Raw genomic sequence first — 26,504 nt, forward strand, 5'->3', positions numbered from 1 at the left:
AATTATAGGCCTTTAAGTAACAAAAAGACCAGAAAGAGAAAAGGAAAGAGGAAAGAGAGAAGCGATGCTTTTAGAATTATTAAAATTGCATCCTTTCAAGAGTCAGCATCAATTTGAATATAATGTCTATACTTTAGAAATTATTTAGATTTTGAAGCCCAACAGCAAACACCCTGATGACCATTAAAATAGGCCTAATGAAAAGAATTTGATGCATCTTCATAAATCTGTTGCTATCATGACCTTTCAATAAAAAGGAGACAAAATATAACATACAAGGCATAACCAAAGGTTTATCAATAAAATACTTAGACTTGTCCAATTATTGAGGTTCATTAAGTGGAATATAATAATTAAGTAGGGATTAGTCATTAGCAATAGTGACATTAGCACTTAAAATCTTATCAAAATATATCCTTGAATTAAATGCATGTAGGCAGCCCTACTTACCCTGAATAAAAGAAAAAAAAAAAAACAGTTTAAGTGTGGGCAGCCAGTAGCAGAGCCTATCTGAGAACTGAATCTCCTAATCTTCAACACACTGGGGTTACTGAAGGTCCTAAACACTGACTTTTGACCACATTGTTCTCCAAACAGAGTTCCTCCCCTTCCCCTTCTTGGAGCCACTAGCCTATTTGCCTTTTGAAGTAAATATGTTTTTCTCTGCTTCCCAAAGTCAATCATTCCGATAGCCAACTTGCTAGCTCTCTTAAAAACTGGAGGAACAAAGCCTCAGGCTCTAAGTCTGAGTCCCTAAGATTAAAATTCAGTGAGACTCTGAGTCTTTCGTCCTATCGTAGCCTCTGACTGTCCGTATCTGTGGCATTCAAGGAGTCCCTTTGTCCCAGTTAAGTGGCCTTTTCAGGACAATAACATAACTATCTAATTTACTGAAGGACAATAGCAGATAATAGAATTTATTAATAGCTAATGTATATGTTTTTTGTTTTCAAATTATACTTGGATGTTACAGTGTTTAATTTCACTGGTGTCAATGTAGGTGTCTGTTTTATTTATTTTCCAATTCCCTGTGTGCCTGCAATATAGCAATGCAAATTCAAACATTTTAAGAAGATAAAAAATAAATTGTGTTTAGGGACATGTAGATATAAGCTTAGATTTAATTTTCCATCAATGGGATAAATAACAACTCCTGCCAAATATGCCTGATATCGTGAAAAAATGAAGTTCAGGGATTTAAAATGATTAAACATGTTTATTTTCTTCATGAAAGAAGAAGAGAGAAACCATGTGTTCAATTTGTCCAACTCCATCATTTTATATGTAAGAACGCAGATCGAGGAAGGTTTATATTATCTTGAAGTCACAATTGCCAGTAAGTGGCAGATGAGATGAATGCCTAGGGATTCCAGTTTCCAGCCCAATATTCTTTCTTCTTTCTTTTACTTTTTAAAATGTGAGATACATTTTATAACAGCAAAAATTAGAAAACCATTACGTTTCATAATTGTGACTATTTGATAAGATGACATCTTAAACATGATTAAAGAGCCCAGAAAATAATATTCTTAAATATGTCTATGAAACATCAATATACGAATAGCATGAGTAAAAAATAAGTCAGCCAGAGAAAGTTTGTACTAATTAGAATATTGTCCCTGTACTTTGAATCAAAATTCTCATTCTCACTCTGCTTACTTCAAAAGGAAGTTCTCCAAATAGTAATAAAACAGATAAAGTTTTCAGAATCATATTTAATAAGCCATGTGCTTTTAAAAGAGGCACAGGCCCAAAATGAAGTCATGTTAAGGTCCCATGTCACTAAACCAAGACTTAATACTTAACTTAAGGTATTAGGCTCACCCCCTCATAACTTTTAATCTGCCAACTGAAATCTCTTGGTGAACACCAGGAGGTAATCTGCTAAACTTTTTCTTCCCCTTAGGAAGGAAACTTTGCCTAAACATTGCATTCTTTGCTAGTAATTCCCTCCAACTCACCCTGTTTAAATCTTTCCTTTTCTACGGCTCTACAGAGTTCCCCTCTACTTACTAGATGATATGCTGTCCAATCCCTGAATCGTTTAATAAAGCCAATTGGATATCCATATTTACTCAGCTGAATTTGTGTTGTTTAACACTGTTAAGTGTATATATGTATGTGTTTTATATATATATATATATATATATATATATATATATATATCTCACAGGAGAATGGCTAGTTCATTTATATAAAATTAAACTGAAATTAAAGTTCTTTAAAATATGCATAATGCTATCAGTTTGAATTGAGAATCCTTTTTTTTTTTTTTTTTTTTTTTTTTAAGATTTACTTATTTATTCATGAGAGACACAGAGAGAGAAAGGCAGAGACACAGGCAGAGGGAGAAGCAGGCTCCAGGCAGGGAGCCTGATGTGGGACTTGATCCTAGGACTCCAGCACCACACCCCAGGCCAAAGGCAAGCACTAAACCACTGAGCCACCCAGGGATCCCTGAATTAAGAATCCTTAAAACAACATTTTGGTTTGCAAGTTCTTTCTTACAATTTTTCCCTCATGACGTGACCTGAGTTAAAAGTGTCCTCTTCCTGTGTGCTCCCTGAGCATTTCAATGAATGGCTAGAATTTAATTGTGCTATTCATTTCTCATTATCTCTTGGATTTGGAGGTGGTCCCAAAGGCCATAAAAGCTTGGAAACTATCTTTCATACTGTTTTTAAAAACTGAGTAATCAACTCTTTAGTAACCTTTGAGTTTTAGCTTCACTGTAGAGCTTCAACTTTTGTTTTTTTAGTTCCTTGATTGCATTTAGTTAATTCTTTTGAAAGCTTAAAATTAGATGCACTTTTCCTCCCTCATTGTTTTATTCTATATAAACTGAGTTTCTTTCTCAAACTTTCCTTTTAGCTTAGGGTCTAGCATCAATGCTTCATGACAAATGCTTTATTGTAAACTCAGACAAGTTATTCTGCCTCCTTATTATAAAATGGTGAAGAATGCTGGAGCCTATTTCTTATCATTGAGAGGACTGAATTTAAAAAATTCATGTAAATTATTCAGAACAACATCCATGCTCAATAAATGTTAGCTATATATGATAATGTAGAGAGAGAATCTTACTTTAAAAATTACCAATTTAACTAGATCTCATCACCTAGACCCATCTCCCTTCTACTTCTCAGATAATGGTCCTCTGGGGTGCCTGAACTTTGGTGCAGCTATTCCCAAACACCACAGGCTCCTCTACAGGTGCCAGTCATGCTTAATCTTGAGGCACATCACAAATGATATCTTACTAACAATGTATTCAGTAACAAAGTTCACTAGTGATTTATTTTAAGAAATACAAACATAAAATTCAAGATTATATCCATAAAAATGATCATCTCCATTTCCTGTCATTGAGTGGGAGCAAAAGAGTGACAAGGCTTTTGAAATTGCGCCTGTCCCATAGCAAATTCATCTTGGATGTTATGTTAATGGCTGTCATCCCACTCAAGGGTCATTATGTAAAGAAGGATGCTACCAGAGGTGATTTGAAAGATTGTAACCAAACAATTAATTTACATTTAAAAAAAAATAGAGGAAGAAAGGAAGGTAGAAGGAAGCCAGAAAAAGATTGAGAAGAAAGAAAAAAAAAGTTCCAAACCAACATGCATTACTCTTCAGGGAAAGAACTCCAATATATTTTTTCTTCTTTAAAATGACTATTGGAAATCAACCATTTTGGAGATATACATTCACATTTGTTTCATTTCTAGCACTTTATCTTACATGAATTACCTGTGTTCAGTTCACATAAAGATCTGAATATTATAGTCATAATTTTTTTAAGATCTATTGTTTTTTTCTATTTAATATATTTACAGGAAAATCTGCTGTTATTATAGATGACATTAGTTCTTGGAGATTATTCACCTAATTATTCATGTCCAACAATACATTTTGTATTCATATAAATACAATATATAAGGATTATTCACTCAAAAAAAGCTATTTGTTTCTATACTTTCTGTTGGTAAAATTGTTGGTAGCAATAGGTAATGTTTATGGATTATAAATATTTTTACTGGTATTAAAATGCTACATTATTCTTTTTCTTAAATGTTCTTCAATCTTGGTGGGTTTTTTGTTGTTGTTAATATGTACATAAAAATAAAATTTACCTGGTTCAACTTTAAATAAATACATTTGAAATCCACGGAAGCCTTTTCTTACTTTCAGTTCAACATTGCATTTTAAGTTGCCTTGGGACCAGGTACTTATCCTCAGGCAACTGGCTGCAGGCAACAGCCACATGGAAACCTTTGCCTAAACAGCAAGTTACCTAGTGATAACATCAGCCAATTAAACTCCAGTTAGCAAACTTAGAAACTTAGTATAAGTAAGAAATAAAACAGTAGACATCAAAAGCTAAATCCACTAAGAGGAAGAGGACCGAAGAAAGTTTAAACCTAAAATATTCTGAGTAATTCATGAATTAGCCCCCAAAATTTTTAAAGGAGAGAAAAGTTTTTCTGGAAGGTTTGGTGTCCGACTTTCATTTGAAAACTATTTTCTTCTATTAGTCACTATATAATTTTATTTTAGCACTTGGTATTTCCCATTGGTGATAGTAGTTTTTCTTCACAAATTCACTGTAAAGATTAAGAGATATAACATATGAAAGATTTATTACAGTGTCTAGCACATGGGAAGACATCAACAAATATTAACTGTAATTGCTATCATGATATTGAACCATGAGTTTCAACCAGATACCTTATGCTGAAATAAAAGAAGTAATTTAGACAATATAATATCTGATTCTTAGCAATTAGCAGAGATTAAGGACTCAGTCTGAGATTATTGCATTCCACTGCAGAAAAGTAATCTTACAGAAAGTTATCCTATTTATTTACTTAGGTGTGATAGTTTGAGACCTGAGTGGATATGGATTCATTGCAATGACTTGTTTAGAGCACTTAAACTAAAGTAAAAAAGAAAAGAAAAATCACTTCACATTGGAAAAAAGTGATTTTTATAAGCCAGTTCCATTTATCATTTTCATTTATCATTCTATATGTATGAAGGCTTACACAAAAATGAATTACTCTGTCATTTCAGTACTTTTGCTTCTTACCTGGTCTTTTGAATATGAGTGTTCATGTCTCTGGCATCAATAAGAATAACATCCGTAAAGACAAACTTTAAATAGTCATTTTAAGTCAAAAGAGTGTAATTTGTTTAGAAACATGATATTATCAAAATTGGAGAATAAGAACATTTTTAGAAATCTTCATTACATTCCCATGAACAAACTGTTAAGAAAGATTAGGATCATGTCTTATGACTGGGAAAATTGTGTGGTTTTATTACCAGTATTCACTTACAAGCACAATACAATGGAACATGTGATTCTGAGACTGCCAGCATGAGGAAGGTTTATCTGAGAATAATCTTACCAATTCTTATCTGAGAATAAGAAGCATTGTGATCATGATAATTATTTTTTGGAGATTGAGAACAGCCATTGATAAAAACAAATGTAATGAGATAAAAATGTAAACCTATATCATGACTAAGGTGTTCTCTATGTACACACTCCTTTATTTCATTAAGATGCTGCACTTATTCAGATGTCTCTGTTTACTACACATGTGAGTTGTTGCAGATCCTGACAACTTAATTGTTTCATAAAATGGCCATTTTTAAATTATTTTTCTCATTTTCTTTTTAAAGAATCTATTTATTCATGAGAGACACACAGAGAGAGGCAGAGACAGAGGCAGCAGAAGAAGCAGGCTCCCTATGGGGAGCCCAATGACAGACTGGATCCCATGACCCCGGGATCATGCCCTGAGCCAAATGCAGACGCTCAACTGCTAAGCCGCCCAGGCATTCCTGTTTCTTCATTTTTAAGAACCAGTGTCAGCTCTACAATGTTGACCACTCACTTCCATCTTCATAGGATAGCTTATAATCAACATAGTAGCTATGTTCTTCTCTCTAAGTAACAGAACAGCTCAGTCTTCATTTATATCCCAGGAGATAAACACCTATCTTTGAATTTGGGGACTATTTAACATACTCAGAGGAGATGATGAGCCACTTGTAATTAATGCTTCTCTTAACAATACTCACCAAATAACCCACACTTACATGGCCAATTAATTCATGACAAAGAAGCCAAGAATGTGCAAGGGGGAAAGGACAGCCTCTTCAATAGGTGGAAAACTGGACAGCTACTTGCAGAACAATGAAACTAGATCACTTTCTTATACCATACACAAAAACTAACTGAAAATGGTTTAAAGACTTGATATAAGACCTGAAACCATAAGACTCCTTGAATAAAAAAACATAGGTGGTCAGCTCCATGACATCAGTCTTGACAATGGTTTTTTTTGGATTTGACACCAAAAGCAAAGGTAACAAAAGAAAAATAAACAAGTAAATAAAATAAAAAAGATTCTATACAGCAAAGGAAACCATCAACAAATGAAAAGGCAACCTACCTAATGGGAGAAAATATTTGTAAATCATATATCTGATAAGAGGTTAATACCAAAATATATAAAAAGTCATATAACTCAATAACAAAAAATGGATTAAAAAATGGCCAGAGGATATGAATAGTTATTTTGCCAAAGAAAACATGCAAATGACCAACAGGTACATGAATAAGGGCTCAACATCACCAATCATCAGGGAAATGCATATCAAAACCACAGTGAGATATTGGTTATTGTTAATAATGCTGCTATAAACATACGGGTGCATGCATTCCTTTGAATCAGTACTTTTGTATCCTTTGGGTAAATACCTGGTAGCACATTTGCTGGGTCATAGGGTAGTTCTATTTTTAACATTCTGAGGAACATCCATACTGTTCTCGAATGGCTGCACCAGTGTCCATCCCACCAACAGTATAAGATGGTTCCCCTTTCTCCACATCCTCGCCAACATCTGTTGTTTCTTGTGTTGTTAATTACCTCATACCTGTTAGAATGGCTATTATCAAAAAGACAAGGTATAACAAGTGTTGGCAAGGATGTGGAAAAAAGGGATCCTTTGTGCACTGTTGATGGGAGTATAAATTGGTACAGTCACTATGGAAAACAGTATAGAGAATCCTAAAAAAAAGTTAACAATAGAATAACCATATGATCCAGTAATTCTACTTCTGGGTTATACCCAAAGGAAACAAAATCATTATTTCTAAGATATATCTAAGAGATATTCCTCACAGTATTATTTATTTATAATAGCTGAGACATGGAAACCACCTAGGTAACCATTGATGGATGAATGAACAAAGAAGCTGTGGCATAAATATCTACAATGGAATATTGAATTATTCAGCCATGAAAAAGAAGAGAATCCTGCCACTTATGATAATGTAAATGGACCCTGAGGGCATTACACTAAGTGAAATAAGTCAGAGAAAGACACTGTACAATCTCATTTATATATAGATTATAAAAAAAAAAAAAAAACACACCAACTCATAGATACAGAGAACAGATTGACGGTTGCCAGAGGTGAGGGGTGGGAGAGTGAAATGGTTGAAGAGGGTCAAAGGCATAAATTTCCAGTTACAAAATAAATCCTGGGGATGCAATATATATAGCATAGTGACTATAGTTAATACTGTATTGTATATTTGACAGTTGCTAAAAGAGTAGCTCATAAAAGTTCTCATCACAAGAGGAAATAATTTATGTATGGTCACAAACTGTTAATTAGACTTAATGTGGTGATCACTTTTTTATATATAATATGTAGAATCATTATGTTTTATAACTTAAACTAATATATGTCAATTATATCTCAATTTAAAAAAGAAAACAAAAATAAATAAATAAAAAAGAAAACACCTTAATCTCTTTCTCATGCCTCTTAACATGTCTTAACCAATTAGCCATTAGCTTTTATTAATTTCACATGATAAACAGCTAACACAAATTGAATGGTTTCTATCTCCTGGACACCATTGTAAAATCCTTTTATATGTTAACTAATTTAGTCCTCACAGTAGTCCTGTTAGAGATGGGGTGAATAAGTGTGGATATAAAGAGAATTAATTACTTTTCCATGGTCACATACTTGTAGGCGGAAGTTGTTTATCAAGAGCCTATGGTCTTGATTACCTTACTATGTAGTCTCATCTGCATTATTTTTCTCCATTTATAAGCTACTTCACTATTCCATGCTCTTATCACTTCTTTCCTAGAGTTATACAGAAGCCTATGGAAAATTTTCATTTAGGATATGGGAAGAAAGAACCTATGCAATAGATTTTCCTTAAGAGATAAAGATTGTAGAAAGAAGTTTATTTTTGCTTCTGCCTTGAGGGATGTACAAACCTGAGAGTGGAGTATAAACTTGATCAGATATTGAGTCTACAATCTTTTCACTCCATGTCCATATCTGTCCAGATATTTTATGTAAGATGCAATTTTATACAATACAGCCCTTTAAACTTTTTCTGTTTAGTAGGTAAAAACTAAAATACTTGGCTTTGAAAATATTTATTGAATTAATTCATTATGGAAATCCTGACATTTCCATGTTTTTTCTCGTACCTCCCCACCTTGCACTTTGACCTTCATAAATAAAGAATCATCAGTAATGCCCAGCACACATATGCTATTTTGATATTCCACAACATTGGGCACAGGTATCCAAAGCATAAATTTGGATGTTGTCCTCAACTACATCTAATTCTATACTCATATTCAGACTTTCTTCCCCCTACTTATTTTGCAGGAAAATTCATATTCACTTTTGAAATTTTTTCTTGTGTATCAACTTCAACTCTAGTTTCTCAGAATATCATTCTCTCCTGTTACATACTGCCTATCTCCTTTAACTATCTCTGTTCTTCTTTACCCACATTATTCATACTGTAAACATTCCCTTTCTTGTATGACTTCTCTGCTTGACTGAAATTCTTGAAGCCAGGAACTTCATCTTAGTCTTTGTTGTAACCTCCCTACCTAAGGGAGTGCCTAGTAAACAATAGGAAATCTATGAACGATGATCAGAGATTATCTGTACGCATGTGTGTTTTTAAACACACGCACACAAATGCCTATATTAGTAATGGACTTATAGAAAGCTTAAACTCTTCCAGTTTTCTTTACACATCATTGAAATTTCTAGGCAATTTCTACTGCCAGTGTAATAATTAAATTAGAATTCAGTCCTGTTTTTAAACTGTCGCTGTATGTTATTCATAAAAGAACTAAGTTGGTATATATGAATCCACAAAATTAGAAAATGACACACTATAGTTACAAAGCATATTGTCTTTCATCTTCCTGTTCTCAAATGATACTAATAGATCAATATGTAGGGTTGAAAAATAATAGCCACAGGGAAATAAAGAGAAGATACAAAACTCTGTTCAAATTCAGATAATAATAAAAAAAATTACATACCCAAAGCTTTACTGTAGTAAGAATCCCATGATTTCCAAAGAGTGTCAAACATGTAGTCCTGTAGACTGTAGGAGATGAAATTTCTTACTCTGTCAGTGAAAGACATCTGGTCAGTGAGTTCTGATAATATAGCAGGAACATAGGAAGGAGGGAATGGTACCTTCCCACAATGCTTTTCCACTGTTGAAGCTGGAGAAAATCTTAAAGAGTACATAAATGGAACTCCCAGTTTTAAAGCCACTATATCACCACAAGGGAACACTGGATCTGATATTAGGACTTCAAATTTGCTTTTCTTCAGCTTGTCCATCAGCTTTTGGTTTTTGAGAACACCATCACAGATTTCTCTAGACAGCATGTGGAAGTTCTTAATGACTTTGGCCATTTCCTGATAGAATCTCCAAATGGTTGAAGGAGATGGCCTATTTTCCATCCATGTCAATACAAATTCCTTGATTATTCCTTCTACTCTTCCTTTGTCAAAGGGCACCTTATATATTTCAAATGTCAGAGATGGGTTAAAGGTCGGTGTGATGAAAAGTGCACCAGAGGCAACTAAGACAGTCACGTTATGCTCTTTTTTAATCAACTCATCTATAATTATCTTAATGTTCAGCCAATGACTACCCTCCATTGGCCAAATCAGAACATTCCCACCAAGGGTGATTCCTAGGAGACTAATCTTGAGAGACAGCAGCAGAATATTCTTATTTAACATGATGTGGCTTGATGTAGAAGATTGATGAGATCTGAAATCTGTTTTTCAAACAAAAAAGAAAGACAAATTATTTTTCAGTTTTGATTCAAAACAATTGATACCCTCAAGAGCATCCTTTCAACCAAATGATATTACTCATGGTAGCATCATATTTTATGGTAATTACAGGCTTGGGTAACATGTGTCTTATCTCTCAATTTGTTCCTTTAGCTTGGGTTATGATTGTTTTTTAAAGCTTGATCCTTCAAATCTTTCATTGCGTCTCATAATTGTGAAATTCTTACTATTGAATTCTTTGAAGCTACTGTATATCTCAAGTCTACCTTCAGGCCTGGGTACTGAAATATCAGATTGGGTCAGAACTTATTCAGAAATGTAGAGATGCCAAGGCTATAGATTTTCCAATATTTAATACATTTAATATAATATCATTAACAACAATTAAATATTATTATAGTAGTTACTATTTCTTAATAGATAGGATTATTACAAGGAGAATATTTACAAGAATGTGAAATACAAGCAAATAAAGGATGTGTAATGTTTGTTACTACTTTAATAATATGTTTAGGAATTTTTTTAATTTTTAAAAGGTTTTATTTATTCATTTGAGAGAGACAGCGAGGAAGAGGACAAATGTGAGGGAGAGGTAGAGGGAGAGTGAGAAGCAGACTCCCTGCTGAGCAGGGAGCCCAACTTGGGACTTGATTCCATGACCCAAGATCATGAACTGAGCAGAAGGCATATGCTTAACCATTGAGCAACCTAGGCACCCCATGTTTAGGAAAATATTTGTATTAAAAATCACTGAGAAAAGATTATAAGTAAATGAATGAATTGTGTACAAATATACATGCAAGAGATGGGTAACATTACTAATCAGTAGGAATTCTTTGAAGAGAATTACTAATTCAAACTTGCTTCTATGGAAAGTGTTGCTCAAAAGCTGCTGGTCTGTGTGCAGTATAACTACATTTAGACCAAACCTTTCATAATTGCTAGTATTTTTTTTTAAGATTTTATTTATTTATTCATGAGAGACACAGACAGAGGCAGAGACATGGGCAGAGGGAGAAGCAGGCTCTATGCAGGGAGCCCAATGCGGGACTCTATCCTGGGACTCCAGGATCACGCCCTAAGCCGAAGGCAGACGCTCAACCACTGAGCCACCCAGGAGTCCCTCATAATTGCTAGTATTAATTAAGCACTTCCTGTGTGTCAGACATTGTGCAAATGTTTTACATATGTTAATCTCATTTATTCTTCTCTAAAAAAAAAAAACCCAATGAAGTAGAACCTATATTCTCACATCAAAGAAAGAACCATTGTTTAGAGAAGTTTAGTAATTGCCAAATTCATATAATAGAATAAGCTTTCAGGGTCTTTGGCTCCCAGAGCCTATTGTATTAATCACTAGGATAGATTGTCCTATCAGAGTGTACATTGCCCCTTCATCACTATAAGGAACCCATCCATATAAACCGTAAAGTGCCCCAAACATGCTGACACAATATAAAATGCACAATACCAATTTGTGTAACCCATCCTGGACAATGTAGGATAAATCATCCGAGTAAAATAATCTCTATTAAAATTGTGCATATGTGTGCATATGTTTGTGAATAAGCAGAAATGACTTTTTGTTTTAATCTGTTGAAATTAGAAATCTTATATATGTTTAGTGATATCTTTTCTAAACTCCCCGTTACTGAAGATAATCTATAGTGAAACACTGACTGCTCCTTTAAAACAACTGCTAACTTTTACAAAGTACTATTCAGAGTTTAGCAGACTAATCACACAGATCGTTGTGCGGATTTCAATGCATGCTTCTTTATACTAAGATTTTACAGTATGCAAAAAATTTCTGCCTGCTGCTGCCAACCTGATCGATAGTTACAAGATCCTTTAAAAACACTTGCTATGATTCACTAGAATGAACAACTGGTAAAAATTCACTGTCATTTTACTCATTTTATTCACTATCAGGGAATCAGATTCAGTTTTAAACAATTAAAATAGAGTCTTTATTCAGTTTATTTGTATTTCTATAGGCAGAGAACTGCCTGCTAAGTGAAAGATGAATCAAAGAGATAATTCTTATATCCATTTTATGCTCTCAATGAAGACAATTGCATATATAACTGTAATAAAAATCAGTATAGTATATTTGTGTCAGCATGCTAGCATGAGAAGAATTTAGATTATGATAATAAAAGATGTGCCTCAATTAATTGCACAAAAAGGGAACACACATGGTATTACATTACCAAAATTGATTATTGCCTTTACTACAGGATTTTCTTTATAGAAACTTTAAATATCCCTTTAAAAAAAAAGATTATTTTTTTATTTATTCAGAGAGAAAGAGAGAGAGAGAGAGAGAGGCAGAGACACAGGCAGAGAGAGAAGCAGGCTCCATGCAGGGACCCTGATGCAGGACTCTGGTCTCCAGGCTGCAGGTGGCGCTAAACCGCTGTGTCACCGGAGCTGCCCTAACTATCCCTTTTTTTTTTAATAAATAAATTTCACTTTGCATAAAACTTATTTGATATGAATTTAAAATACATAAATATAAAAAATCCATTATGCAACATTAAGAAAATAAAATAACCACCAAAGGATGAAATCTTCTTATACACATGCTATCTTAAAGACTAGCAGTCACTTGAGAGAATCATTTCTGCTTTTATGTATTCACTTTATGTGAAGGACCGATTCAACTGTCCACTGGTAGGAACTAAAAATAACAGACCTACCTTTAAGGAGGCCATTGAGCTTGCACTGGGATAAAACTTTCACTTGACTACTCTATAATACAGTTCCTTCAGTATCTATCAAATTATCTAAAGTATAACACCTAGATGGGAAAAATTCCCAAATTATTTAAAAATAGGACTGGAAACCTTTTTAAGTAGTAAAACCCACAACCTTGTAATAACTGATATTTCTTTCAGAAGAAAACATGAATCTAAATATACATTATTTACATATTGCTTGTCATAAGATTTTTAAATTTCTTACCTGAAGTTTTCAGTGAGAGCTTTAATAGCACTTGTTTGCTATTTGAAAGTTGAATTTAAGTATATCCTAGGTGGGTAAGCATAATGTGGTGAGAAATATGATCTTAAATAAGGAAGAGGTTGTACAGATTTGTTTACTCCTAAGGCATTCGATTTCTATTACATGACTAAGCAGATTAACCTTGAGTTAAAGTTGTTCCCTTCTATTGGTTTTCTGGCAACTATTTGCATTAAATATTGCCTTTGCTATTATGAACTCTGCAGCCCTTCACCTTCCCCCACCCAGACAAGGATGTCTGGATATATCTGAAATAATGATTGGTAATAATTAATAATCATTGATTATTATTAAGAAGTATGGTAAATACCCCTCATGCCCATGCAACATAGAATTATTATTATCAGTACTAATTATGAAAATATTTTTTAAATTGATTTTTTTTCTGATTTTTTCTGATGAGAGGGATTATGTTTATTCACAGGCTAGGAGCTACAACAGAACTGAATTGCTCTGTATAAGGAAGAAACATCTCAGAAAAATTCCAACATTTTTATTGATCTTTGTATTTATTTTTTTTTTAAAGGTACTAATTTATGTTGGTTCATAACCATCTCAGGAGCTTCCTTGGCATAATCTGAAATTGGCCCCTGTGTTCAGAGGGCAGGGAGAGAAGAAAGAGGCAGCCCACTTCAGGTTAGCAAGTGGCAGTTTTAATAAGCAAAGGAATTTACATATGAAGTATCCTTTGGGTGGCAGCAGTATGAATGGATCCTTGCACCCACCTGCAAAATCTTAAAAGTTTAGAAAGAGATTTTAACTGAGTTCAGTCACATATACTCTGTAGATTTTCCAATACCACATAATTATCTCAAAGCAATGTCCTTGGAACAGTAAGTGGAACCCACATTACAGGGGAGAGGATGAAGAGCCTTTGAGCGTTAAGTTCCAGCTCATAGGTCAACTGGCAGTCATACCTTTTCACTGACTTTCCCTAACATTCCATCCATCATGACTGGATCTTACAATCTCACATGACCCACTCTTCTGCAGTGGGCCCTGGGCAGGCAGCCAGGGGTTTCACTAGCATGGAGTTGCTCGTTTGGCAGCTGTTTGGCTGCACTGAAAGCAAATGCCATAGCTATGATATAGACACATGTAAGAGAAAACACAGATTAGAATAATAATTTCCAAAATCAGTGACAACTTTTTCTACAGAAACCCATGATCTGAACCATTGATTTATCAGTTACCTGAACCTGTGGGTCAGATCATTCAGGGCATTCATTTGTGTCCTCATGAAATTTAATAAATATAATACATTAGTAGGCTCATCTACCAGGCATGAACAAAGAACATTCTGTTTGGATAATGGCATAGCTGTCCTTGTGAGACAGTGATAATGTCTAAGGTAATTTTATTTTGGAGAGATTTTCTCATCAGAGACTTTTCGGTATTCAGTGAGGACAGGCTTTGTTGGCTATCCCTTAAGGCTTACTGGATGAATTTAGTAAAGGCTTCTGTGTGTGTTAAAATGTCCTCCAGGCCAATGGAGGGGGGAAAAGCAGCCAAATTATCATAGTGGTGAAAAAACAGAATGTTTCCCCACTGGTCCTGAGAACAGGGAAGTTGGCAGCTTTAGAAACTTGAGCTGGTTGTACATACAATACAGGTTGGCCAGGGGAGACAACACTGTCAGGCAGGAGAAGATGGACTGGGAGTAGGTATGCCAGATGAGAGCACCCATCTTCTTTCTTTTGATGGCACATGCTACATTCCAGGCATTGGGCATTTTAGCAGGTGCAGCTTGCAGTAGGATAATAGGATCCCAGTAGAGGTTGAGTAGATCCCCCTATCTCAGGAGGGGGAAGTAACACAACCATCTTGGTGGGATATTCCATTGTAAATTCCAGTAGACTTTCCCAAGTGGGTGATGGGGTTTGGCTTCTCAGTAGCATACCCCACTGATCCACTGTGAGATTTGGGGCAGTCTGTTTCCCATGATTTCTATAACTTTACAGTATCAGACACTTTGGCAGGGGTCCCTGGTCTGGCACATAGAGCAACAGGCTCTGCTGGTTGATCATTCAAATGTATTAAAGCCTGGAACTGTATTTTAGTTTACCCAAAGTGGTTTTATCTGTTAACAATTTAACTTGCTGCTTTAATATTTCATTTTCATTTTCTTTTTTTTTTTAAGATTTTATTTATTTATTCATGAGACACAGAGAGAGAGAGAAAGAGAGAGAGAAAGAGAGAGGCAGAGACACAGGTAGAGGGAGAAGCAGGCTCCAGGCAGGGAGCCCGACATGGGACCTGATCTCGGGTCTCCAAGATCACGCCTCGGGCTGATGGTGGCACTAAATGGCTGAGCCACCCGGGCTGCCCTCATTTACCTTTTCTATCAACCCTGCTGAGTGTGGATTATAGTGAAGATAGAACCTCCATTTAAAGTCAATATGCTATTACCCACTCTTGCAAAATATGACCTCTGAAATGTGACCACCGATCACTATCCATATATGGTAGTCAGTTTCTCCGATCCCTAGTGGTGGCAGCCTGGTTTGCACGGTGGCAGGGGAAATCTTGGGTTAGGCCAGATACAAACCAAAACATATTTAGAACCTGCACTCAGAGGGAGAGGGCCAATATGATGAATTCGTCAAACCCTCACCAGCTGAACTAAAAACTAAAAAGGATGTCTTAGATTCTTTGGCAGTTGCCTTGGCTTTTGTTCAGAATACACAGGCTCTACTGCATTAGCTAAGTCCTTGAATCTCAAGGACAATATACAATCCTACTCAGGCACTCTGATGCCCCCAATCTGCTGTATCTATGGAAGGGTCAGTAGACTTGTACCTGAGCTAATGGATCATCTTCTGGACTGTCAGTGCCTTATGAGATGTGATGGGAAAAAAGTAAAGGCTGACTCAGGTTCCTGCAGACTCAAATGTCTTTTCACACATTTTTCCCCCACAAAGGCTTGCTTATGATCATCCATGCTTCGATTTTCCATTGTCCAAGCCATAGGGCTAGTCCCTTTAGAACAGCCCAACTGTCAATGCAAAGAGTTAACAACTAAGCATCTGCCAGATTGCTCCGAGCTCAGCCCACTGCTGCTGCATCCATTGCTGTGTGAGAGGCTCTCGTTGGAGGAACACTCTGTACACTACAAAAAGCTATACAGTTCTATGGAAGTATATCAGGTTTCTGCCTCGTCCCTTGAACACAGCTAGACTAGCATCAAAACATTTTAAACAACTAAGAAATTGACTGAGGAGTCCAGCTGGGTAGGCAGCAGCACTCCTGAGAAGAGGTAGGACAGAAGCCCAGGAGTAGATGGTGCATAACATGGTGTGTAGATCTTCTGGGTCACACTGGGGGAGAATATTCCCCTTACTGGAGTACATTTGAAGAAAGGTATATTGCCTTTCCAAGGACAAGGGCCCTGGAGGGGCGCCACTGAGTGGGCATGCAACATGAGGCATGTGCAGAGGACAGATAGTCTGGTTGCAGCTTTTCGCTGTGCTTCACCATAGACTCCAGGCATCTGAGCAGACATGTGACTGCTTTTCTGGGAGAGAACCATGCCCAGCCTAGTACTGTGAGGCTTTCCTCCAGAGGAAGGGAGCAAGTTCATACCTTGCGGGGTCCTTTAAGATTTGGCATTTTGAATCCCAGCCACCAGACGGATATAAAACACAGGAAAACAGTGGCACCAGATGACGGCCTGGGCATGGACAGGTTGAGGGCAGAAATCTGACTGATTCTTGGGACATAGGAGGGGAGATTGTTCATTTTTCTGTGAGGGCCTCCTGAATAGTGGCAGCCTTGAGTTCCCATCCCCAAGGACAATAGGGTAGGGTGATGCCATCTTCTAACACCCCCCACAGTATAATTGGGCTTCAAAGAGAAACACAGCAGCTCCAGTGGAGGCTAGAGCTGATTACATCAGATGTCACCTCCCTGAATCCTACAGGAGCATCCTTACCAGGGCAGGTCCAACTGTGAGCCTGTACTGTGGGGCTCTCTCAAACAGGAGCAACACAACTCCTCCACTCCACCCCCTCCATGTACCAAGTCTACTGATCACAGAGTGTTCCAAAGCATCAGCTCCAGTTCTGGCAGAAATAGGACGAGGCTCTCCCCTCCCCACCTTTTTTTTCTTTTTTCTTTCTATCAGGCTTATAGTTTTTGTTCATTTGTTTGTTTGTTACCTTTGCTCATTTTTTGAATAAAGCTTCTTTTTCCTTCTTTTTTTTTTTTTTTAATTTTTCTTTGGAATCAGGCTGACAGTTTTTTTGTTTATCTGTTTGTTTGCTTTTTTATTCTTTTTCCTTTTCTCTTTTTTTGGACAAGGTTTTTCCTATTTTTGTTTGTCTGTTTGTTTGTTTTAAATCAGGCTTAACAAACAAATCAAAGCACACCTCATTATGGTCCAAACACTCCCCAATGCAAGCAAGGAGGAACTCTGTAGGGTACTGACCTGTGGGAAAGAGCAGCCGAAACAAAATAGCAGAGTATATGCAGCATACACCAGAAACACTTTCTGAAGCACCAGGCCCTGGACAGTGTATGATCCTTTTTGATGTAACATTACTCTTAGGAGCAAGAAATATAGCAAGCTTTCATAACATGCAAAAAAGCAGAAACTTAGCCAAAATTACAAGATGGGGGAAATCTCCCCAAAAGAAAGATTGAGAAGAAGTCAGACTTGCTTAAAAGATATAAGCAATATATCTGAACAAGAATTTAGAACTACAGCCATAAGAATACTAGCTGGAGTTGAAAAAGGCATAGAAGACACCAGAGAAACCCTTCCTGTAGATAAAAAGGCATAGAAACTGGTCAGACCAAAATAAAAAATGTTATAACTGAGATGCAAAACCGACTGAATGTAATCATAACAAGGATGGAAGATGTAGAAGAATGAATAGATGATCTAGAAAATAAAAGTATGGACAATAATGAAGCTGAAAAGAAGAGGGAAAGAAAGCTATTGAATCGTGAATATAGACTTAGGGAACTCAACAATTCCATAAAGTGTAATAATCCATATAAGAGTCCTGGAAGAAGAGCAGGAAAAAGGGGCAGAACAAATTATAGTTGAGAATCTCCCTAATTTGGGAAAGGAAACAGGCATTCAAGTCCAAGAAGCATAGAGAACTCCCCAGAAAATCAACAAAAACAACACCAAGACATATCATAGTGAAACTTGCAAACTACAAAGATAAAGAGAGAATCTGAAAGCAGCTAGGGACAAAAGATCTTTGACCTACAATGATCTTTGACAAAAAGATGGTTGACACATAAGGATAGCAGCACACCTGTCAACAGAAACTTGACAGGCCAGAGGAGGGTGCCAAGATATATTTAACATGCTAAATGGGAAAAATATAGAGCCAAGACTACTTTATCTAGAAAGGTTGTCTTTCAGAATATAGGAGAGATAAACATTTTCAAGACCAGCAAAAACTAAAAGAGTTTATGAACACTAAACCAGCTCTGCAAGAAATATTAAAGAGGACCCTTTGAGTGGGAAAGAGGGACCAAAAGGAACAAAGACTAGAAAGGAACAGAGGCAATATACAGGAACAATGACTTTACAGTTAATACAATGGCACTAAATACTTATCAATCAATAGTGACTCTGAGTGTAAATGAATTAAATGTTCCAATCAAAAGACATAGGGTGTCAGAATGGATAAAAGAGCAAGACCTATTGATACGCTGCTTATAAGAGACTCATTTTAGGCTCAAAGACACCTCCAGATTGAAAATGAGGGGATAGAGAACCATTTATCATGCTAACAGACATCAGAAGAAGGCTGGAGTATTCATACTTGCATCAGACAAATGAGATTTTAAGCCAGAGACTGTAATAAGAGATGAAGAAGGGCACTATATCATAATAAAAGGGTCTATCTAACAAGATTTAACAATCGTAAATATTTATACTCTCAACTTAGGAGCACCCAAATATATAAATCAATTAATAACAAACTTAAAGGAACTCCTTGGTAATAATACAGTAATAGTAGGGGACTTTAACACTGCATTCCCAGGAATGGACAGATCACCTAAGCAAAAGAGCAACAGGAAACAATGGCTTTGAATTACACACTGGATCAGATGGACATTACAGACATATTCAGAACATTTCATCCTAAAGCAGCAGAATGCACATTCTTTTTTAATGTACTTGGAACATTCTCCAGAAGAGACTACACTCTGGGTCACAAATCAGGCTTCAAATGTTATAAAAAGATTGAGATAATATCATGCATATTTTCAGATCACAATGCCATGAAACTTGAAGTCAATCACAAGAAAAATTTGGAAAGACCACAAATACATGGAAGTTAAAGAACATCCTACTAAAGAAGGAATGGGTCAACCAGGAAATTAAGAAATCAAAAAAAAATACATGGAAGCAAATTAAAATGAAAAATCACAGTCCAAAACCTTTGGGGCGCAGCAAAGGCAATCCTAAGAGGGAAGTAGATAGCAATATAGGCCTTCTTCAAGAAGCAAAAAATGTCTCAAATACACAACCAACTCTGACACCTAAAGGAGCTAGAAAAGAAACATAAACAGAGCATAAAGCTAGTGGAAGAAGGAAATAACAAAGATTGGAGCAGAAATAAATGATCTAGAAACAAAAAAAGTAGAACAGATCAAATAAACTAAAAGATGGTTCTTTTCAAAAAAATAATAAAATTAATAAACCCTGAGCCAGACTTATCAACAAGAAAAGATGAAGGACCCAAATAAATAAAATCATGAATGAAAGAGGAGAGATCACACACAACAGTGCAGAAACACAATTACAAGAGAATATTATGAGCAATTATATGCCAACAAATTAGACAATCTAGAAGAAATAGATAAATTCCTAGAAAGATATTAACTACCAAAACTGAAACAGGAAGTACTAGAAAATCTGAACAGAACCAAAACAAGCAAAGAAATTGAATCAGTTATCAAAAATCTCCCAACAAATGAGAATCCAGAGCCAGATGGCTTCCCAGGGGAATTCTACCAAACATTTAAAGAAAAATTAATACCTATTTTCCTGAAACTGTTCCAAAAAATAGAAAGAGAAAGAAAACTTCAAACTCATTCTTTGAGCCCAGGATTACCTTGATTTCAAAACCAGACAAAGTCCCCACTAAAAAGGAGAATTACAGGCCAATATCCCAGATGAACATGGACACAAAACTAATCAAATCCAACAGTATATTAAAAAGATTATTGGGGATCCCTGGGTGGCTCAGGGGTTTGGTGCCTGCCTTTGGCCCAGGGCAAGATCCTAGAGTCCCGAATCGAGTCCTTTGTTGGGCTCCTGGCATGGAGCCTGCTTCTCTCTCCTGTGTCTCTGCCTCTCTCTCTCTCTCTTTCTCTCTCTGTCTATCATAAATAAATAAATAAATAAATAAATAAATAAATAAATCTTTTAAAAAAGATTATTCACAATAATCAAGTGTGATTTATTCCACAAATACAGCATCCTTTCTTAACAAAAGCTCTCAAGAAAGCAAGATAGAAAAAACATACCTCAACATCGTAAAGGCCATATACAAAAGACCCATGGTGAATACTGTCCTCAACAGGGAAAAACTGAGAGCTTTTAGTCTAGGATCAGGAACATGACTGGGATGTCCACTCTCATCACTGTCATTCAACATAGTACTGAAAGTCCTAGCCTCAGCAATCAGACAACAAAAAGAAATTAAAGGCATCCAAATTGGCAAGGAAAAAGTCAAACTTTCACTCTTCACAGATGACATGATACTCTATATAGAAAATCTAAGACTTTATCAAAAAATTGCTAGAACTAATATATGAATTCAGCAAAATTTCAGGCTAGAAAATGAACATGCAGAAATCTGTTGCATTTCTATACACCAATAATGAAACAGAAGAAATAGAAATCAAGGAATTGCTCTCATTTACAATTGCACCAAAACACATAAGAGACCTAGGAATAAACCTAACCAAAGAGATACAAGATCTGTTCTCTAAAAACCATAGAAAATTTATGAAAGAAATTGAAGACACGAAGAAATGAAAAAACATTCCATGCTCATGGATTGGAAGAACAAATATTGTGAAAATACCTATACTATCCAAAGCAATCTACACATTCAATGTAAACCCTATTAAAATACCACCAGCATTTTTCACAGAGCTAGAACAAACATTTCCAAAATTTGCATAGAACCAGAAAGGACCCTGAATAGCCAAAGTAATGTTGAAAAAGAAAACCAAAGCTGGAGGCATTATAATTCTGGACTTCAAGTTGTATTACAAAGTTGTAATCATCAAGACAGTATGGTGCTAGCACAAAACCAGACACATAGATCAATGGAACAGAAAAGAGAACCCAGAAATGGACCCTCAACTCTATGGTTAACTAATCTTTGACAAAGCAGGAAAGAATATCCAATGGAAAAAAAGATGGTCTCTTCAACAAATATTGTTGGGAAAATTGGGCAGCCATATGCAGAAGAATGAAACTGGACCATTTCCTTACACCATACACAAAAATAAATTCAAAATGGATGAAAGACCTAAATATGAGACAGGAAACTATCCCAGAGGAGAAAAAAGCAGCAAATTCTTTGTCCTCATCTGTAGCAAATTCTTCCTAGACATGTCTCCTGAGACAAGAGAGACAGAAGCAGAAATGAATTACTGAGACTTCATCTAGATTAAAAGCTTCTGCATAGTGAAGGAAACAACAAAACTAAAAGACACCTTACGGAATGGAAGACATTTGCAAATGACATATTGAATAAAGGGCTAATATCCAAAATCTATAAAGAACTCAACATACTCAACACCTAAAAAAGAAATAATCCCGTTAAGAAATGGGCAGAAGACATAAACAGACATTTCTCCAAAGAAGACCTAAGCATGGTCAACAAGCACAAGAAAAAAAATGCCCCACATCTCCTGCTATCAGAGAAATACAAATCAAAACCACAATGAGGTATCACTTTACACCAATTAGAATGGATTGAAGTATGACTTTACACAAATGAGAATGGCTAAAATTAACAAGACTGGAAACAACAAATATTGGTGAGAATGTGGAGAAAGGGTAGCCCTCTTGCACTGTTGGTGGGAGTGCAAGATGGTGTAGCCACTCTGGAAAATTGTGTGGAGGTTCCTCAAAGAGTTAAAAATAGAGCTACTCTAAGATCCACATTGGATTGTTTGTTTGTTTGTTTGTTTGTTTTTATCATAAAGTTTAATTATGGTTCAGAAAAAAATTGAGTGAATAACTTTCTCTGAAAAAATATACTGACTCTGTGTAGACTGCAGTTATTTTGGGGAGGGGGGCTGGTAAGTTAAATTTCTCTATTTTCTATTCTGAAAATTCATAAAATGTCCCATTTCCAGTCTGATTATAGAAATGCATGTGCCCCAAATGGCTGAGAATAAATATAACAAGAAAGGCAAAAGCTGCAAAGCTAAGGGCATGCAACAGTCTCTAACAGAAAGTCTCAGAAATACCCAAAGTGGCAACAAGGAACGTTTGGCTGGAATTTGAAGGTCTTTTCAGTCATCTTTGTCTTTTGCTCTGTGTTTAAGGATGCGCGTGAACTCAGTGTAATTGAAATTCCCCTTCTTGTCCATAGGTGCTTCCCTGTACAGCTCATCCACCTCCTCATCTGTAAACCAGTCTCCCATGGTAGTCAGCAGCTCTCTCAGGTAATCTTCCTGGATGGTGCCAGTTGCTTCTTCATCAAAGCAAGCAAAAGCATTTCTGATGACATCTTCCGGATCTGTGCCATTTAACTTTTCACCAAACATCATGAGAAACATGGTAAAATTTATGGGCCCAGGAGCCTCATTCATCATGGCATCCAGATACTCATCGGTTGGATTTTTCCCTAGGGAGACAAGCATATCACGCAAATCTTCCTTGTCAATGAAACCATCTCTGTTCTGATCCATCATGTTGAAGGCCTCTTTGAACTCCTGAATCTGGGACTGGTCAAACATGGCAAATACATTGGATGTTGCGTGCTGGGGACGCTTCTTGATGGTCTTAGTCTTTGCCCTTTTGCTTGACATGGTGGCGGTTAAATCCCTGCACAGCCACGAGAATCGGAGCGCTTTGGTGACCCCCTCGCTGCCCTGGCTGCGGCCACCAAGTCTCCTCAACTCCCGGAGCCCCTAAAGCCAGCACTTCTGGCCTCCCAGATTGGATTTTTTAAAAAAGAAAGATAAACTGTATGCTATCCACAGACATTCACTTTATAAAGAAAAACATTAAAAGAATACACACATCATGATAATGTTAATATAATAAAGCTGGAGTGGCTCTCTTAATATCAGATAAAGTAGGTTTTCAGAGTAAAGGATATTATTGGGTATTAAGAGAGTCACTTTATAATTAAAAGTGTCAATTTATCAAGAAGATATCACAATCTTGAATGTGTAGGAAGCTAACATCAGAGCTTCAAAATACATAAAGCAGACTCATGAAAGGAAAAAAAAGAAATAGATCCATGATTATATTTGATGATTATGGTAATATTCTTTTAATAATTGATGGAACAAGCTGACAGAAAATAAATTAATAAATAGAAGAAACTGTAATCATGGCAAAAATATTTATGAAAATTAGGGAACCCTGTCATAGTCTACAATATACAACATGCCTCTTTAGGGTACTTTATCTATGCTTTTTTGCCAGTATTAATTTTGTAAAATCTTTTTCTTTCTAGTTGCTTTCATTTTTTGATACATTTTTGCCCAGGTCATTATTTTTGTTTAAGTTTTTTAGATGAACTTATTATAAAAAGCCTTAAGTTGGATTTTTAACTCTAATTTCAGAGGTATTTTATTTTATTATTTTATTTTTTATTTTATTTTATTTTATTTTATTTTATTTTATTTTATTATTTTATTTTATTTTATTTTTTACAAGATTTTATTTATTTATTCATGAGAGACACAGAGAGAGAGGCAGAGACACAGGCAGAGGAAGAAGCAGGCCCCATGCAGGAAGCCCGACATGGGACTCGATCCCCGGTCTCCAGGATCATGACCTGGGCTGAAGGCAGCCCTAAACCACTGGGCCACCTGGGCTGCCCCTCAGAGGTATTTTAAAAATAATTCTAATACTATATTATAAGTAATATCACATATAAAATGAGATAAGCGAATACTAATCTATATAATGGTCAGCTAAAAAAATGAGATATTTTAAATCAATTCTTTATACTTTCCTTCTCATTTGCCCCTTATAGCCATGAATTCAGTTCTTTGTATTCTCTTGAATTTCTTTATACTATTATTATTTTTGTTCTTCTTGTTAAATAACATTTGGTATTATTTTATATTTTTCAGTCTTTATATACAATTGTTACTTTTGTTATATGTGTGCATATTTGTATATATATATTTTGTACGTAGAATAAAGAAAATTGTTAACATGGGGCTAGATCTAACCATTAATTGAATGAAACATTAGAAAAACCTTCATAAAACTGAAAAACATAAAAAAGAAAGAAATAAAATATTTGATACTAATAGCAGATAAGTTATGAAGGGTAAATGGAGTTAAAGTACCACAGGATAATTTATTGTTCAGGAGAAAAATGATGAATGCTTGGGTGGCTCAGCAGTTAAGCGCATTTGCCTTCGGCTCAGGATGTGATCCTGGAGATCGGGATCGAGTTCTGTGTCAGGCTCCCTGCAAGGAGCCTGTTTCTTCCTCTGCCTCTGCCTATGTCTCTGCCTCTCCCTTTCTGTGTGTCTCATGAATAAATAAATAAAATCTTTCAAAAAAAGAGAAAAATGAAAATGCTGATTATTATGCATTGGTAAATTTAATTATAAAGTTAAATAAAAAGTGAAGAAAGAAGTCAACTAAAACTGATGCAATAAGGAAGAGTAAATCATTTTGTCCCAAGAACTATATAAGAAAGTCAATCAGTAGTTAAATAAATTCCTACAAAAACACTCCAGGTGCAGACCAGATTTTTGAGCAAGATTTACCAAATACTTAAAGAACAGGTAATTTTAAATTTCTCCTCTGAGGGTACGTAACTGTGATACCAAAATATGTACAGTACACAAAAGAGAAATGACAGGAAAATCACATAAATTTAGAGGCTGATAAATATAGAGGCAATTAATAACACAAATATTAGCAACACTTTTTCCATTATGCATAATAATCTTCAAGTACATGTCAGGATTATACTCGGAACTCGACTTTAACATTCAAAAATCAATTCATATAATCCATAACTTTAACAGATTAAAGGAGGAAAAATAATAGAGTAATTTTTACAGATGTACAAAAAGCCATTAGTAAAATTCAACATCTATTCCTGATTTAAAATTAAAAAATATATATATATATGGGCAGCCCCGGTGGCTCAGAGGTTTAGCGCTGCCTTCAGCCCAGGGTGTGATCTTGGAGACCAGGATCGAGTCCCACCTTGGGCTCCCTGCATGGAGCCTGTGTCTCTGCCTCTCTCTCTCTCTCTCTCTCTCTCTCTCTTTCTCTCTTTCTCTTTCTGTCTCTCATGAATAAATAAAAAAATTCTTTTAAAAAAATATATATTATATATGTATATATAGAATACTAGGATTCAAGGGAACTTCTTTAACCTGATAAATGTTATCTACAGAAAACAAACTCTTCTAAATAGCTTTCTAAACATGTAAAAACAAGCAAAATAAAGCTACATTGCCCAGTGATGAATTTGTATTTGGTAAAATCATGAAAAGAAAACAAAAGGTTTATTATCAAAACTTGAGGATAATGGTAACCTCTGAAAGAAAAGGAAAAGAAAAGGATTGGTGATAAGGGGATCTTCTTTATTGGAAGTGTTCTAGTTCTAAAATGAAGGGTGGTTCCATTGATGGACATTTAAGAATTATAATTTGAAATGTTGAAGAAATTTTTTATCTTTATCACTCTGTTCTCATGGGACAATGCCCTCTGCTTTACAATGAAATCTCCCGCCAGATTGATGAATTTGACTTCCTGGATTTCTGGCTCTATTTATTTTCCTGCTCTCAAAATATTTTCGAGAGACCTATAACCACTCCGACACACACACACACACACACACACGAACACTACCCTGCAGACCCATTTTTCTATTCATGTGGCTGTCCAGTTTGAAGAGACAATTTTACATTTGATTCTGGCCCACAATGTAATAGAAAGAACAATATATGCAGCCGGTTGATAAATGCTCCAATTATAGCTATGCTATACTACTATACTACAATACTACTACCATTACTACTGTTCCTCTTCACACACACACACACACACACACACACACACACACACACTTTCTTGGACAAGGTCTTAACATGAGAGCTTTAATTTCTTT

At 35.6% G+C, this 26,504-nt stretch overlaps 1 protein-coding gene and 1 pseudogene across 3 annotated transcripts in view; both read right to left on the reverse strand.

The window, feature by feature from the left end:
• LOC140604169 (UDP-glucuronosyltransferase 2A1) overlaps positions 1-26,504 on the reverse strand; it is an 84,857-nt gene that overhangs the window by 35,017 nt on the left and 23,336 nt on the right. Inside the window, exons 1-2 of one of the 3 annotated variants that reach the window (XM_072775269.1) lie at positions 13,132-13,253; positions 9,390-10,145 (exon numbers count right to left, since the gene is read on the reverse strand). In XM_072775269.1, coding sequence (XP_072631370.1) covers positions 9,390-10,107 — 718 coding nt within the window. In that variant the 5' untranslated portion in view covers positions 10,108-10,145; positions 13,132-13,253. Of the gene's footprint in view, positions 1-9,389; positions 10,146-13,131; positions 13,254-26,504 lie in introns of those variants that run through there. The other 2 variants (XM_072775270.1, XM_072775267.1) reach the window with 2 other exon arrangements.
• LOC140603514 (myosin regulatory light polypeptide 9 pseudogene) lies at positions 22,448-23,289 on the reverse strand (annotated as a pseudogene).

Source organism: Canis lupus, chromosome 14 (genome assembly GCF_048164855.1).
Source record: "Canis lupus baileyi chromosome 14, mCanLup2.hap1, whole genome shotgun sequence".
NCBI lineage: Eukaryota > Metazoa > Chordata > Mammalia > Carnivora > Canidae > Canis > Canis lupus.